Here is a 15,872-nt window from a genome sequence, read left to right as displayed (position 1 = left end):
AGACATCTCTAAAATCAACCAAAGGACACACACACACAGACAGTACAGGTGTGAACACACACACACACACACACACACACGCACACACAGAGTACAGGTGTGAACACACACACACACACACACACAGAGTACAGGTGTGAACACACACACACACACACACACGCACACACAGAGTACAGGTGTGCAAGCACACACACACACACACACACACACACACACACACACACACACACACACACACACACACACACATTGACATACGGTGAGAACATGTGATTCAAACATGAACTGATACTGCGATAGTTATTACTGAGGTCACAGACTGGTAAAGACAATGACACACAACACTGGAAAAAAAACAACAACTGCAGTATCACTCTACCTGACACCTGGCTTTTTGAAAGTGCTTTAAGCACACAAAGTGCACTAAGATTAGTAAGAAGGAAAGACCGATGCAATGGACCTAATTATTGAGGTTATGAAGCAGATTTGTTTTCAATAATGCGTGTGTGCGCTGGTCTGTGTTTTGTTAGGTGTTTTTTTTTCTTCGTTATGTCTCCAGCTACAATGGCCTAGTCACACTAGTTTTACAAGAAGTAGCTCACAGCAAATGTAAACTTTTATAAAAAAAAAAAAAAAACCCACCAAAACAAACGAAAACAAAACAAAACAAAACACCAAAAAACTGATAAATATTTAAGACTGACTCTGAATGTCGACCTAAAATTTCATCAGCTATGCTATATACATGCAAACCTTTCTGTTTCATGTCAGATACTACAAAGACAGAAAATACCAACAACAACAAAATACTACTACTACTACTACTACTACTGGTATTGTGTGGTAATGATCATGATGATAACAATAATGATAACAATTTAATTGTGCATTTGTGGAACACATTCAAACCTCTCAATTCACTTTGCAATAACATATTCAGACACACACACACACACACACACACACACACACACACACACACACACACACACAGAGCCTCAATTGATATACCTCCACTAACAATGTCAAGTGACAGAGAAAAGAACACTTTAGAAATGTTATGGATATGCGTTACAAAATTCTTCCTGAAAAATGACCAAATGTGAATAAACACAGTTCTTGACAGACACAGTTTGAAAGAACCTGAGTTACAATGTCAGCTCCAGACTTTGCCTGATAGGCTCTTAATGTGAGCTGCAGATAAATTACAGGTCTCCATTTACACCTTTCTTTCAACAAGAATGTCACTCTGAAAGTATGCATGTTATATTTAAATATTTGTTTGTGATGTGCATGGTTTTTTGTTTTTTTTTTTACTTAAGCAAAAATCACACACACACACACACACACACACACACACACACACACACACACACACAATGCATTATACATTTAAAACCTGTTATCTGACAGTCCAACCATTAACAAAAACTTCCAGTTTCAGTTTCAAGGAGGCATCAAAACATGCAGATTCATCCATATGCTTCACCACATCTGCTTGAAATATAAAACTAAAAGTAGAACTATAAGATGCTTGTCCTATGCACTGACTCTTTGAAAATTGTAAAACAATAACATATTTCAAAAGCAGATGAACTAACCCAAATGGAGACAGCTACAAGTTTTCAGACAACTTGGTCTGCATGTTAAAGTTCAATGTTTCATCAACATCTGATCAAAGGATTTTCTCCCTCTGAAATTACACTAAACAACAACAACAACAACAACAACAACAACGAACATGCTTACTAAGCTACTTCCACTTGAACAAGCACAAGCACAACTTTTGTTGTTCGTCTCAGGTCTTGATGCAGACATAGACCCATTCTAAACGGGCTTGGGCATGCAATTCAAACGTGCAAGCATGACAGAAACTGTCACAGTACTGCATCGTATTGTATTACTTTTTGTCAAAACAGAATCCTCTACAAATTTTTTTTTTTTGGGGGGGGGGTCTGCAAATGCTTTTTGGTGAATTATCAAAGTGATTTTTTTTAACAGAATATTGCCAAGGATGACCCTTTCGTTGCCACAGGTTTGTTGTTTTTCTTAAATGTGTGCTAAGTGAATGCTACACACGAGACCTCAATTTATTGTCTCATCCAAAAGACCAGCACCCAAACCTCCACTCAAGGTCTAGTCAGGGAGTTGGTGGAAATTAAAAAAAAATCCAAGTCTGTATACGGGACTCAAACCTGTGGACAACTCTTGAATCAAGGAGTCACGGCAAAGGAAAAAAACAGGGCTTTTGAAAAACACGCAGACCCGTTTGGTTCTCTTACCCTGAAGCAGTTAACTGGGAAAACCAAGGTCACAGCTCCTTCAGCTGTCCTACTGTCTTGTGGCACACTTGACCTACTCTAGACCTACTCTAGACATCAGATGGTGATGATATACTTGTTTATCACACTACAAACTGTGATGTTCTTTATGTGTAGACAAGGTTATTGTGTCTGGGTGAACAATACAGTTCATTTATGGTTGGTGGAGGCACACTGGCAAGAACTTGGTCAGACGTTGGACTTGTGATCCAGAGTTCACCAGATGATCAGGGGTCGAGGCCCCCACCCCACCCCACCCCCACCCCCTCCCCCATCTCAGCATGGTGTTGTGTCCTTGGGAAAGGCACTTTACTTCCATTTTCCTCACTCAACCCACAGTGAGTGGCTAAACTTCCTTATGGTTTAAATGGCGGAAGGGGAGGACTGGGCCCTACCTTCCCACACCAGTTCCTTGCCACTGTCAATACTGTGGATATGTATTCACTGCTCTTATGCCTTTTATGCTGTAAAAGGCTCTGGGACCATTCACCATTTTTGACTCACTTGTGTAAACAAAGTGAGTCTATGTTTTAACCCGGTGTTCGGTTGTGTGTGTGTGTGTGTGTGTGTGTGTGTCTGTGTGTCCGTGGTAAACTTTAACAGTGACATTTTCTCTGCAAATACTTTGTCAGTTGACACCAAATTTGCCATAAAAATAGGAAAAATTCAGTTCTTTCCAGTCATCTTGTTTAAAACAATATTGCACCTCTGGGATGGGCACAAAAAAAATAAAAAATGAAGCCTAATTATATGCAAACTGCATTTACTGTTATATTTATATTTTTTGTATTCTCTAAACTTGGCACTTTGATCTGATATTCTGACCCAACAACAAGAGCAGGCATTATTATCATTTTTTGTTCAAACAGGAACTTCTTTTGCTAAGCATGGAAGTTTTATTTATTTTGCAAACGTTTTGGTGCAGATAGTAAAAAAGGGAAATTACTCTAATTAATGCTAGGGGACTTAATTCGAATCTGGTTAGGACTTTTTTTTCTTTTTCTTTTTTTAACGCGAAGCTTTATAATAACAAATACAGAACACATTTTAACGATTAGATTTTTTTTTTTTAAGTGTATCACAAGTGAGTCTTGAAGGCCTTGCCTCTCTTGTTATGCTTGGTACTGATAACTTCACAGCAATTAAGCAATAAAACATTGTTTTGGTGGTTTTTGTTGGTGGTGGTTTTTGTTTGTTTGTTTGTTTGTTTGCTTATTTTTCCCCCTGGAAAATTCAGGTTTACATTAAAATGATTAACATTTCAATTACATTAGTTACATGAGACTTTGTACAACAACACTGAAATTAAAACTAGAATAACAAAACCATGCAAACACCACTCACAATACAGCACCACAGCTTTACGGATTGCTACAAGTATTACATGATCTGAAACTATAGAATGTAACATAATTTTTAATTTGTGGTAAATACATTGTGTCAGATTTCTATCAGACTGCTTCGGCAAATTTAAGCAAGTTTTAGATGGGCGATTCCTTTTCAGTCTTCTTCTTCTTTACACACACACACACACACATATATATATATATATATATATATATATATATATATATATATATATATATATATATATAAAACACCACTTTCTACAATAATAAACAATCCTGAGCTGATTTCCTTTGCGGCATTTTCTGACTGATAAGACTCAGGATGAAAAAAACAACAACAAACCATGGACTTCCTATTTTGCTGAAAGACACAAATGTAATTTTCTCTATGATTCCTAATCCTGGTATTTATATTCTATTAATTTCTGTCATCTATCAGGCCCAGATGATAAACCATATCAGAAACATTTATATACCTTACAAGATGAACAACACTTCAAAAGACACAAAAATGTAACCATATAATACATGCATGATTACATTCTTTGTTTGTGGCTGTGGCCTGCAATTCCAACATTCACTTGATTGGTGGTCTATGTGCTAGTCTCTCGGATTTTTCTTCTTCTTCGTTGTTCATGGGCTGGAACTCCCACGCTCACTCGTATACATGTACACCATGGATTTTATGCGTATGACCATTTTTTCCCCACCATGTAGGCAGCCATACTCCGTTTTCAGGAGTGTGCATGCTGGGTATGTCCTTGTTTCCATAACCTGTCAAATGCTGACATGGATTACAGGATGTTTAAAGTGCTTATTCGATATTCTGCTTGCGTATACACACGAAGGGGGTTCAGGCACAAGCACGTCTGCACATATGTTGACATGGGAGATCGGGAAAATCTCAACGCTTTACCCACCAGGCGTTGTCACCGAGATTCCAACCCAGGACCCTCAGATTGAAACGAAAGTCCAACGCTTCACCACTCGGCTACTGCGCCCGTCAGTCTTGTGGATAAGATAAATAAACCAGCTTCCTTTGGATAAGATACTTAACCAACCTCCTGTGTACAGCACACTCTTGGCACACTAAAAAAAAACAACTCACGGCAACTGAAATGTTTTCCCTGGCAAAATCATATGGAAAAAACAACTTTGATAGCAAAACGCATACACTTGCAGGGTAGAAAAAAAAACTGATAAAAAAAAATGGGTGGCACAGCACTGTTCCAACACACTCTCCCATGGGGAGAGCAGCCCACATTACACAGAAAGAAATCTGTTGTGACAATTTTTTTTTTAAAAAGCAATACAACACAATACATGTTTCTTTCTCACCTATATGCTCCATTGTCAGTGTCAGGGACAGACAAACCTGTGGTTCCAATCTTAATCACAGAATGAATCCCAAAGATTTATACTGGGGAGCAAAAAAACAAACAAAAAAAAACAACAACAACAGATAATGTCATGGTACACAAGCACAAAACTGGTTTTAAAAAGTTGACAACCAATTAACTATTATCCAGAGATATCCTGTAATTTTATTTGAATGTATAAAGGTCTCACAAAACTGGTCTCACTCAGTCACAACAAAACTTGTGAAATCACCACTCATGGTCAAAATCAGAACCTCACTTACGCGCACGCGCGCACACACACACACACACACACACACACACACGTGTGTATAATATATACACAAACAAACACATGCAAAATGATGCATACACAAATACACTAAATCAGACCAGAAACATAACAGAATATGAGTACATGGAAAAAAATTATTCATAAAAAAACCTATGGCAGCTAAAACTTAAAACTATAAAAAAATAAAATTAAAAAAAAAATAAGAAGAAATAACAAAAAAGCTACAAGTACAACACTCAAAATAAATATAATATAAACTCAAAATAGATCCACTCAAAACTGTTGCGCTAAAACCCCCAGTTACCTGCATATTCTGTAGAGGAAGAAGCCATAGTCACTGGTAGAACAACGGAATACAAAGTAACAAGCTCAACCAAGTCAACAGTCTTTCAATACAAACACCAGTCATAGAGAATACAGCAACACCCAAACTACACTGTGGCTCCTAGAAATGCACTTTATATCACAGCAGCTTTTCTTCACCCCATCTCCATTTGTTTATTCAATCACAAATGGCAGTTTCAGTCTGTCTGCTTCACTCTTATCACTGTCCTTGTAACCTGTCATTATTGTGACCACGTCAACTTCCTATCTCTTCCATCCTCTCTCAATGGTTATCAAAGTGTTCAGTTTGATGTTATGTCATTTCTGTTGCAATCCTTTACATTATCTTCCTGTTTCAGGGTCTCAGCTTCAGCTGCATACAGCATAGCAGGGAGGAAGAACCAATTACCTTAATTCTATGTGTGTGTGTGTGCCTGTGCATGTGTGCGTGTGGGGGCTTGTTTTAATCCACTGACAGCTATTGCAGATTTTTATTTGATATCTTATTTGACTGTTTATAATCTCTTTTCATGGTGTGCATGATCATTACCATATTTGTGTTTATAACGAGCCTGTGATGGCACAAGTTAATTTCTACATGGGAAAGAAAACACACAAAAAACCTCACAAACAAGTGTATGGTCAAAAGGAAACGCTCGTTATAATCTATATGATTCAGACACTAACTTCCTTCTTTCTTTTTTATATCTCATATTTCTTCTTTTATTTTTTTGAGTACTGTCATAAACATTCACTGGTTCTGATATCAATCAAATACACTGTTCATTATATATACCTGAACTGACATTCATAAACCTTTCATATTCAATTCTTTTAAGAGGAGAAGAGAAAATCAGCAAGCCCAGAACATGGAGTGAATACCTACATCCATATTTTATTTCCATTCCAGATCAGAATGGCCAATAGTGTACATTTAAAAAATATAAATTTGTGCACTGATTTGTTCTAACAAATAAAAAAAATACTAGATCTGTCTATATCATGATACTTGATATGATTTTTTGCAATGCTTTGCCAAAAACAAAGATATACATATACAGTAGTAATCAATACCTTATACTGATATCTAAAGCATGCACAGTGTTACTCTGTGGATATTTTAAAATAAAACCCTTACCTTCTGCATTTGATTTACTCAAATCTGTTTTCCAACAGACACATGACACAGTGACTATATCAGTATATGTACGCAATTTGCTATGTGTCTTGACTTCTATCCATTACTATGTCACATGGTGGAACATGTGTGAGTTCTCATATGGAAAACAAATGAAAAAAAAAGGGGAAAGGACAGAGAAAGCAAAAGATTTCGAATTTATATTTGGATTTTCAGCGATCACTGTACTTAGTAAAGTAATAGTGACTGATCGCTCCTTGCTAAACAACACAATGACAGCATACTGAAACACCTATGAACCTGGTTCATTATACATACATCTGTGCATTTTGTTTTAAATTATGAAGTTGTGCAATGATTTGTTTTAACTCTCTCCATACGAACGGCGAAAGAGACGTCGTTAACAGCGTTTCACCCCAATTACCACCATCAAAAAAAAATGCAAGCGGAAGGCTCTTGTACTGAAGAGGTGAATGTTGACAAAGAATACCACAATTCTGACGACAGAAGCTAAAGGTTGGGTCATTCAGACACCCACTGGACATCCGAGGGGTTCGTGTTGAGGAGAAGAGAGGACTGGCCGTACTGAGTGAGTTAAAGAAATAAATTAAGAATTCACACACACACATATATATATTATATGAAATATATTTATCTCAACTACTATATACATAATAACTTTATATTGTTGTACTTGTAGTTGTAGTTGTACACAGTTTTCAAGTAAAAGACAGATCTACCCCCCAAAACTAAAACAATAAGTGAACATCCCAGATTTGTAATTTCAAAATCATTTCATAGTGACTCATTATTTGTTTGATTCACTGTGATCTTACAGCTACAGTGACACATAAGTAAATTCACAATAAATTTTGAGTGTTGCTTTTTTAATATCTTTTAAAAATTACAATTATCAATAACCAAAACAAACAAAAAAACAAAAATCATACTTGCTGTGTGATACACACTGCTGTCAATATGCTCAGGGAAAGAGCCTCCAACCAGTCACACACACAGTCTACAGGTTTAAAATGACCAACCAGAAAACCTGGATCAGCAATATGGAGGCTAACATGTGGCAAGAAATAGCACTGACCACTTCGTCAGAAGGCAAAGTTCAGCTTAACCTCCCTCCCTATCAGTCTGAAGAAAGGCAAACATCTGTGGCTGATAAACAGGGTTGTGGAAACCTGTACCCAAGACTGACACCAGATAAACATGATAAGTGTTCCCTGGGAGACTAACTCTGCTGTTGATAAAATAAATGAAATTTACAGCTGACACACATGGTGATAAACTTAAGTCGTGTGGACACACGTACACGTGTGTATGTGAACAATTTTATTTTGTCCCTTTTTTTCTTTTTCGTTTAGTTGTTTGGGTGGAGGTTTGTAGTGGACTGAGCTGGACACTGTGATACATCCATCTCCGATAGTTTGTTGTATTTCATTTCACTTATTATCAATTTACCTCTTCGTGATTTTCTTGTGGTTCGACGACTGCTGTCGCTCAAACTTCTTCGCCTGCTGCGTTTCTTGGTCTTAGGAAGATCGCTTTCACATGAAGCTCCCGGGACGGTTAAGAACTGTCTAAATGTATGGGAAACAGAGTGTCCCCCATCACTGTCTCCACTTCCAGCACGACCTTTAAACTGGACATGATCGTCAGTGAAGTTCGTTCGATGGAGTTTCGATTTCAACGAACAGTCTACTTCACTGTCGCTGCACTCACGTCGGTGGGAAACAGGTGAGGGACTCCGACTTCGGCTTCTGATAACTGGTGATGGATTCATATTGTATCAGCAAGTCATATTCCCCACTCTTCTCTAGACTGTTACGTGACACTAGACGGCATTCAGAGATGTGATACACGCCTATCTCAAGCTGTTTGTTTTGGTCCACAGCGAAGTCGCGTGACAGGAAGTGGACGTTAAAAAGAAAAAGAACAAAAATCTATTTACACAAAACGTGCAAATCCATGCGACGGCTCCCACAAACTCACACCTTAAAGCAATGTTTTTCTTAAAACATATATCCTAGTTTATAAATAAGTTGTTGCTTTTCTTTAGTGTAATTCGCGATAACAGTGTGTTCGTTAAACTGGGCTTGAAATTTACGAACATCAGTATGATTTATTTTGAGGAAGTTGCAGTAAATAAATCGTTGGTCAAAGAGAAGTAAACTGGTGTTTCTAATCAGGCCACCGAAAGATGTAAACACGTTTTATGTAATTATACAAATAACGGTTTGTCGCTGAGAACATTACCTTATTTATATATTTTATATAAGATGCCCCTTTACCTAACTGTCAGGATGGCCGAGTGGTCTAAGGCGCCAGACTCAAGGTCTAAACCTTCCCAATGCGGGACGAGTGTTCTGGTCCACGAATGTGGGCGTGGGTTCGAATCCCACTTCTGACAAATTTTTTTTAATTTTATTTCCTTTTTTTTTTTTTTTTTTTTTAATCAAACTTTCATAATGAAGTATATCTCTTCAAAACTACCAGTGATTTTGTTTATTTTTGTTTCAGAAGTATGGGGGAAAAATCAGGTTTTTTCTTATCTGACGTCTGTGTGTGTGTGTGTGTGTCTGTGTGTGTGTGTGTTCAGTTTCATTTAATGTCTACCAACATTAAGTTACATTAGACATGAAGGGTGTCATCGCCACAAATTTGTCCATCTTAGCTCCTCCTCTGACCCTTATAAATACAGTTTTTTTCCCATCAACCATCCCTGTCTGGAACTCCCTGCCTGCAACAGCAGCAGAGGCTCCCTCCTTGGTAGCTTTCAAGAGGGAGCTGAACAAGATCACAGTTTAGTCCCCCCCCCCCCCCCCCTTTTTTTTTTTTTTTTCCTCCGGAGGGATGCTGCGAGTGACGGTGGGAGGGAGTATGTATACATGTTCTTTCTCATTGTCACCCCCTCCGGAGGGAAGATAGGTCTACTTAGGTTATGACTAGGTATTTACGCCTCTGCGCACACAGGTCATTAATAGTCAGTAATGACAGCTGACCTTCCAATTTGAAGATTGAAGATTGAAGGAGGGAAAGGGGAAAAAAACAACTACTATTCACATTAACTTGACAACAATCTGGTTAAAAGATTAACTTTCTAACTCTAAAACATATAGGTGTTCTAAAACAAATTTTAAAAAGAGGAAATGAAGTTGATAACAAGAACTGAATTGGGACTATTTGACAAAGATTTTAAAAAGTCAAACATAAAACAGTGAAAAGTCCAGATTTCTTGTCTTGCTATGTGCGTGTGTGCGCGAAAGAAGGCACCACAGAATTAGAGGCCATTTGCTCGTCTCACCTATAAATACAGTCTGTTTAGTAACTTTACTTCGCTGCTGAGACCGGTAGCCAGAGAGAGTTTGAACAAGAAGTTTGCCTCCCACTTTTTTCTTTTTCTGAGGAGCCGAGTACGGGAAGAGAGTTTTGCTATGTCCCCCCTCGGAGGGAATGATAAGCTACAGGTATGACTAAGGTATTACCGCAACAGGCAGAAGAGAATGAAGCACCTCCAATTTAAGATTGATTGAACGAGGGAAAGAATAATACGCAACTATTCGCATTGACTTACAACACATTCTGCTAAAAGATTAATTTCTACCTAGGACATTAGTGTTCGTAAACAATAAAACGAGGATCGACTGAAGTTGAACAAGAACGATGGACATGTACAAAGTTTGAAAAGTCAAATGTGAAAAAGGAAAAGTTCTGATTTTCCTTGTCTTGCTATGTGTTGTGCCGCGTTCCATTGTAATTTTTGTGTGTGTCTTTGTTCTCTAGTTCAGCATCTCTTGACTAATAGTGATATTAGACGATTAAAAAAAATAATAATAATAACAATAATAAAATATATAAAAATATTTTTAAAAAGTGGGGTGGGGTGGGGAGAGGGGAATGAGAAGTCAGGATAATACAGAAATTGTGTGTGCGTGCGCGTGCACACACGCGTTTGCTTAACACTAAAAGCAAGAACTAATTAATGGAGGGGGGGGGGGGGAATGGGAAGTGTGGATGGGATGACTCTGATAGGAAACAGCGACATACAGAGAGATGAAAATGAGGAGTTTGTATTATACTCCATGTTTGGTGATAATATACTTGCCATGTCAAACTGATGCAAACTAGGTCTATCGATTTGCTCTGCTTGGTAAAGGCAAGGCCAGATAAAACTGAGAACAAACAATATAAGGGAAGCATCTCAACAGTAGTATGACGTGTTCTAATAACTACAAGAAAATGATCAACTGGGAGCAACTGGACTCTGTTTCAAACATTTAGATGTTTGTCTAAGAAATAAAACAAGGACAAAAAGGATAAATAATGAGCAGGGTGGCAGAATGGTCAAGCCGCTTATCTGCCGACAAAGTGTCTGTGAGGGTCTGGGTTCAAATCCCACTCTCGTCCTTTCTCCAAAGTTTGACAAGAAAATCAAGCTGTGCATCCAGTCGTTTGGATGAGATGATAAACCAAGGTCCCATGTGCAGCTCGCATTTGGTGCACTGAAAAAGAACCCATGGCAACAAAAGTGTTGTCCTCTGGCAAAATCCTGTCAAAGAAATCCACTCCAATCACTACACAAAACATATGTGTTTTCACTCAAGGCATGCATGACAAGTGTGTTGGATTATACTGTTGTCAGGAATCTGCCTAGCAGATGTGGTGTAGCATGTATGGATTTGTCCGAAAGCAGTGATGCCTCCTTGAGAAACTGAAACTGAAACAAATAATTCATTAAAACGTCTTCCAGGATAAAGGAGTACTTGACAGAAAATGGCCAGTGAGATTTTGAAAGACCAACTGACTCGTTCTTAGGCAACCATGGAAAAGAATGTGATAGACATAAACTTGTTTACCACATGAACATTGTATATCTTCGCAAAATTTTGTCTGAAGGTCATTCAAACAAATAGGAGGAGTTTGTATTATACTCCATGTTTGGTGTTTACATATACTTACCATGTCAAACTGATGCAAACTAGGCCTATGGTTTGCTCTGTTTGGCCAAATTTCGCGCGGCTAACAGTGAAAAGACGCAAGCCTATCATTGATCTTGACAGGGAGACAGATAAATCATTTAAGTAAGCCTTGGGGTTTGCTCACTTTTATAGCCTTTATACAGTGAAGGTAATATCAGCAGATCTTCATATTTCAGCATATCATAAGGCAATCACAGGATGCTTTTACAATATAACTAAAACATTCTTGTAGATTTAATGGAATATTGAGAAGGATTGAACCACCATAACTGCACACGCCTTTTTGGCACCCTGGTCCACCCACTTTTTTTTTTTTTTTTTTTATTAAATCCCACAGTGAGAAGGCATCCAACAGAAAGGAGGCTAACAAGTATGCCTTTGATCCAAAAAAGGTACCAGTATTTTATTTCACTTATCTCAAGACATGTTTTTTCTGGTGTTTTTTAAATTTATTTTTATTTTTATTTTAGATCTATGAGCATTTAACACCATTTTTGAATCTATAGAAAGTAAAATTTGGCTTTTTTTTTGTCATGTAGAATGTGATACAGAGGCAACAAGTTCAGCAGTAAAGACGGAAAAATGTTAATCAAAGTAGTATATTTTCTCATTGTTGAGTTCAGGTGTTACAAAAGCTGGTTCTGCTTTTTCCATCATCAAGAACAGAACCATGTGTACAGATTCTGAAAATAATTTCTATATTGACTTTCCATGTAAGAGATGAGGCAAATCACTTTTCTGCAAATTCATATGGTAAAATCAAATACAGGTTTTCCTAAGTTTCCAAGATGGAATACTTGAAAAGGGAAGCTTAACAGCAACATCTATTACTTTAATTCAAGAATCACTGAAGATATCTGCAGTGGCAGTATCAACATACTTTAAGGACTGAATTTTTATGACCCTTTTAAAACAGATACTTGTGTACAATTCAAAGATACTGGAAGCACTCACTACAAGATCACTGCAAAGCAGGCAGAAAGCACAATACGCAGTGAAATTCTGTCTTATATATTATAATTATGAAAAGAATAAGAATAGATGAACATCCTAACTGCATGCACCCATATATACACTCACACATAGTCAGTCTGCAACATCTTTAATCATTTCCATATAAATACAGGTACACTCTTATATATAGCCTTGAAGGACTAGAATTTCAACTTCACACATGCATTCACAAACATGCTCCCAGTGTTCACAATATTACCACTTCAAAATCAAATAAGAAATCAAACATTAGCTTACATCATATAAAAAGCACACATTCCCAAAATTAAAACTTTTGCTTTCTCTCTTTTCCTCTCTCACACACACACATACATAAGTACACACACACACACACACACACACACACACAAAATGGGGAAAAAGAGAGGCATGCTCATCAACTATCAGTTTTCCAGGGAAAATTTCCAGCTTACAATGATGAAATCAGGTCCCCATCTCTCTTGTTCAAGCAGTGTCTCTCTCTCTTTCTCTGATCCTCCACAAACACACACACATGTATACACACACCACACCCACTGCTGACACTCTGATACTGTATCATATCACTGCAACTGGTTCGACTGTCATTCCATTAACTCATTCTATACTGCCCGATGACTTCCTTCATTATACTCTCCGTACTGGCCGTTCGTTTATGTTACAATAAAAAATATCTAAAAAAGAATGCAATTACATACAGCAGTGAAATTTTGTGATGATATAAAGAATAAAATGGACTAAAATTTCGCAGAGTTTCAAAGCACTCACTTAATTACTGACTGATTGATCATACTTTGAAAAAAATCCATGTTTTTCAGAACTGACAAAAAGGGCGTGAGTTTTTCTCATATAACAGAAATTTTACCATTGTGGTCTTTTGTAACCATATACACTTCCTAATTGTAGCAATTGAATGGGCAAATGCGTATGCACAGTGGATATCAACTATAGAATCAGTTTGCATTCGACTTTTGAGCCACAGTACTTGCCGAAGTTGATGGAGATGCCATCTTGTTGAGCGAGCGAGCGAGAAAGGTGACTGTATGCTCGCATTTATTGTACTAAAACAAAGGCATTTTCAGCCACAATAAAAGTGCAGGTCTGAGCTGTGCCGTTTAGTTTCGCACAAAACCGTTAACCTATGAACTACAAATTCTTAAACTCGCGGTACACTACAGCGTACCACAGTAATGAAGCGTTTTGTGCATGAGGTACGCTGTTGAGTACCTTAGTAAAGAAAGAGTTAAAAACATCATTCTTGGTCTGCAGCTTCTCTTGTTTCTACTTGCATGTATTTATAATTTCATCTTCCGTCCCTCTGAATCAAGAGCTGTACATACGTGGGAACGACTGGTTTGTTAAACGCTCTGAATTGTCTCTGCAAGAGATTCAATGCTATACAAATTCTTCATTCCAATCATAAGAATCATTAGTAACAATTTCCGTCATCATTAAAAATCTAAGCAACCCTGTGAAGATGCAAGACTAACAAAGTGAAGCCACACACCAAATCATGCACACTATCAACACATCTGTCATCAGAGGATATGCTGGTTACAGGCATCCTTTATGAAAACTTGAAAGACTCAGGTGACGGATGATTAGTATTTGTAAACGTGGACCCTGTTCATGAGATTTGTCGGGATCGTTATGAACATGATAACTGTCGGGACACGGCACACATTATTCTGCAATACATAAAACATCAGCAAGTAATTTCAGCAAGTTTCACTCTCAACCATCATCGAAATATCTGGATATAAAGTTGTTGTTTTTTTGTTTTTTAATTTCACACAAACACATGCAAACATAATCATGTTCTTTCAAGGTCACACAAACACTCAAGTCACACACACACACACACTCACTGTTCTTCACAGATCACATGCAGTCACATTGTCATCATCAACCTCCCCCCCCCCCACTTTTTAAACAGAAGAGGCCTGCTCTTTCCAAAAAAAATCCAACAACAGACAAACAAAAAGTGCCCTCACACCACAAGCGCTCAACTCAAACACACTCTAGTCAGCGTGGGGAAGAAGATGAAGTCCCTGAGAGATGGGCAGCGCCCTGTGGTCACACCCGACACGACACCAAGACTGTGGGATTCCAAGCGTGGCTGTGTGAAAAGGTGGGATTCTCAACAAGCAGCATGGGAGCAATGCCCTGTGGTCACACCTGACACGACACCAAGACTGTGGGATTCCAAGCGTGGCTGTGTGAAAAGGTGGGGTTCTCAACAAGCAGCATGGGAGCAATGCCAATTAATCAAACTACACAGGCAATGGGGCAGCACCAAAATAAAAGGGGGGGAACATGTAAAATGACAATGTTAGATGAAGGAGATAGTCAAATGTGTGTGTCGGTGGGGTGGGGTGGGGTGGGGTGGGGTGGGGTTGTGTGTGTGTGTGTGTGTGCGGAGAGAGGGAGTGGTGGAGACTAGCTGATGTGGCCAGGGTGGTAGAGACCTCGGAACTTCAGAGCAAACTCTGCCACCAGTTCTCGGCACATGATGCGGTTCCTCTGGTTTCTGTGAGAAGACATATGCATGAAAATATTTACTGTGAATCATCTACCGGTACACACACATACACTCAAGTATGCATAAGTATATTGTACATACAATCATGTAAAGAGTCGGACAAACATGAACAAACACATAGCGCAAACAAAGGTATCTGATATAAACTTAATCTTTAAAACTCACCAGAGCACATGCACACACACACATGCACACCCACACATGCACACCCACACACACCCATACACACACACCAGTGTTCCCACAGATGAGACCAAAGAAAATTCAAAACCTTTTCCAGACCAGAATGAAAATTTTCAATGGCACACAGAAATGTAAACTGATTAAAAAGAATTTTTGTCTGCAAGACCTCTGACAAAAAAGAATAAGGCAGATACCAATGTTAAATTTCACTCACTTTTTGACTGTTTTTCATATGCACTGATTATCAAGCTCTTTGCTGAACAGTACTGGTCAAGGGTTTTATTAAATTTCCATGTTTCCAAGCCCTGGAGAGCAAAAACCATGTCTTTCCGTGTCTTCTCTCATTTTTTCAAGACTTTCCCAGACTGCCATGACTCT

At 38.2% G+C, this 15,872-nt stretch overlaps 2 protein-coding genes and 1 non-coding gene across 3 annotated transcripts in view; 1 reads left to right on the top strand and 2 right to left on the bottom strand.

The window, feature by feature from the left end:
* LOC143280399 (mucolipin-3-like) overlaps positions 1-8,631 on the bottom strand; it is a 37,594-nt gene extending 28,963 nt beyond the window's left edge. Inside the window, exon 1 of the mRNA XM_076585033.1 lies at positions 8,259-8,631. Within this exon, the coding sequence (XP_076441148.1) occupies positions 8,259-8,580 (322 nt within the window). The 5' untranslated portion in view covers positions 8,581-8,631. The remainder of the gene's footprint in view (positions 1-8,258) is intronic.
* A 463-nt stretch (positions 8,632-9,094) lies between these two features.
* On the top strand, positions 9,095-9,207 carry Trnal-caa (transfer RNA leucine (anticodon CAA)). The gene is made up of 2 exons: positions 9,095-9,132; positions 9,162-9,207. It is a non-coding gene; the product is annotated as a tRNA-Leu (tRNA).
* Positions 9,208-14,534: 5,327 nt separating this feature from the next.
* Positions 14,535-15,872, bottom strand: part of LOC143280179 (importin-13-like) — a 49,454-nt gene continuing 48,116 nt past the window's right edge. The window contains exon 28 of the mRNA XM_076584779.1: positions 14,535-15,299. Coding sequence (XP_076440894.1) covers positions 15,209-15,299 — 91 coding nt within the window. The 3' untranslated portion in view covers positions 14,535-15,208. The remainder of the gene's footprint in view (positions 15,300-15,872) is intronic.

The sequence above is a fragment of the Babylonia areolata genome, chromosome 3 (genome assembly GCF_041734735.1).
Source record: "Babylonia areolata isolate BAREFJ2019XMU chromosome 3, ASM4173473v1, whole genome shotgun sequence".
Classification (NCBI taxonomy): domain Eukaryota; kingdom Metazoa; phylum Mollusca; class Gastropoda; order Neogastropoda; family Buccinidae; genus Babylonia; species Babylonia areolata.
The sequence above is the reverse complement of the archived record's forward strand: the minus strand, read 5'-3'. Positions and strand labels throughout refer to the sequence as shown.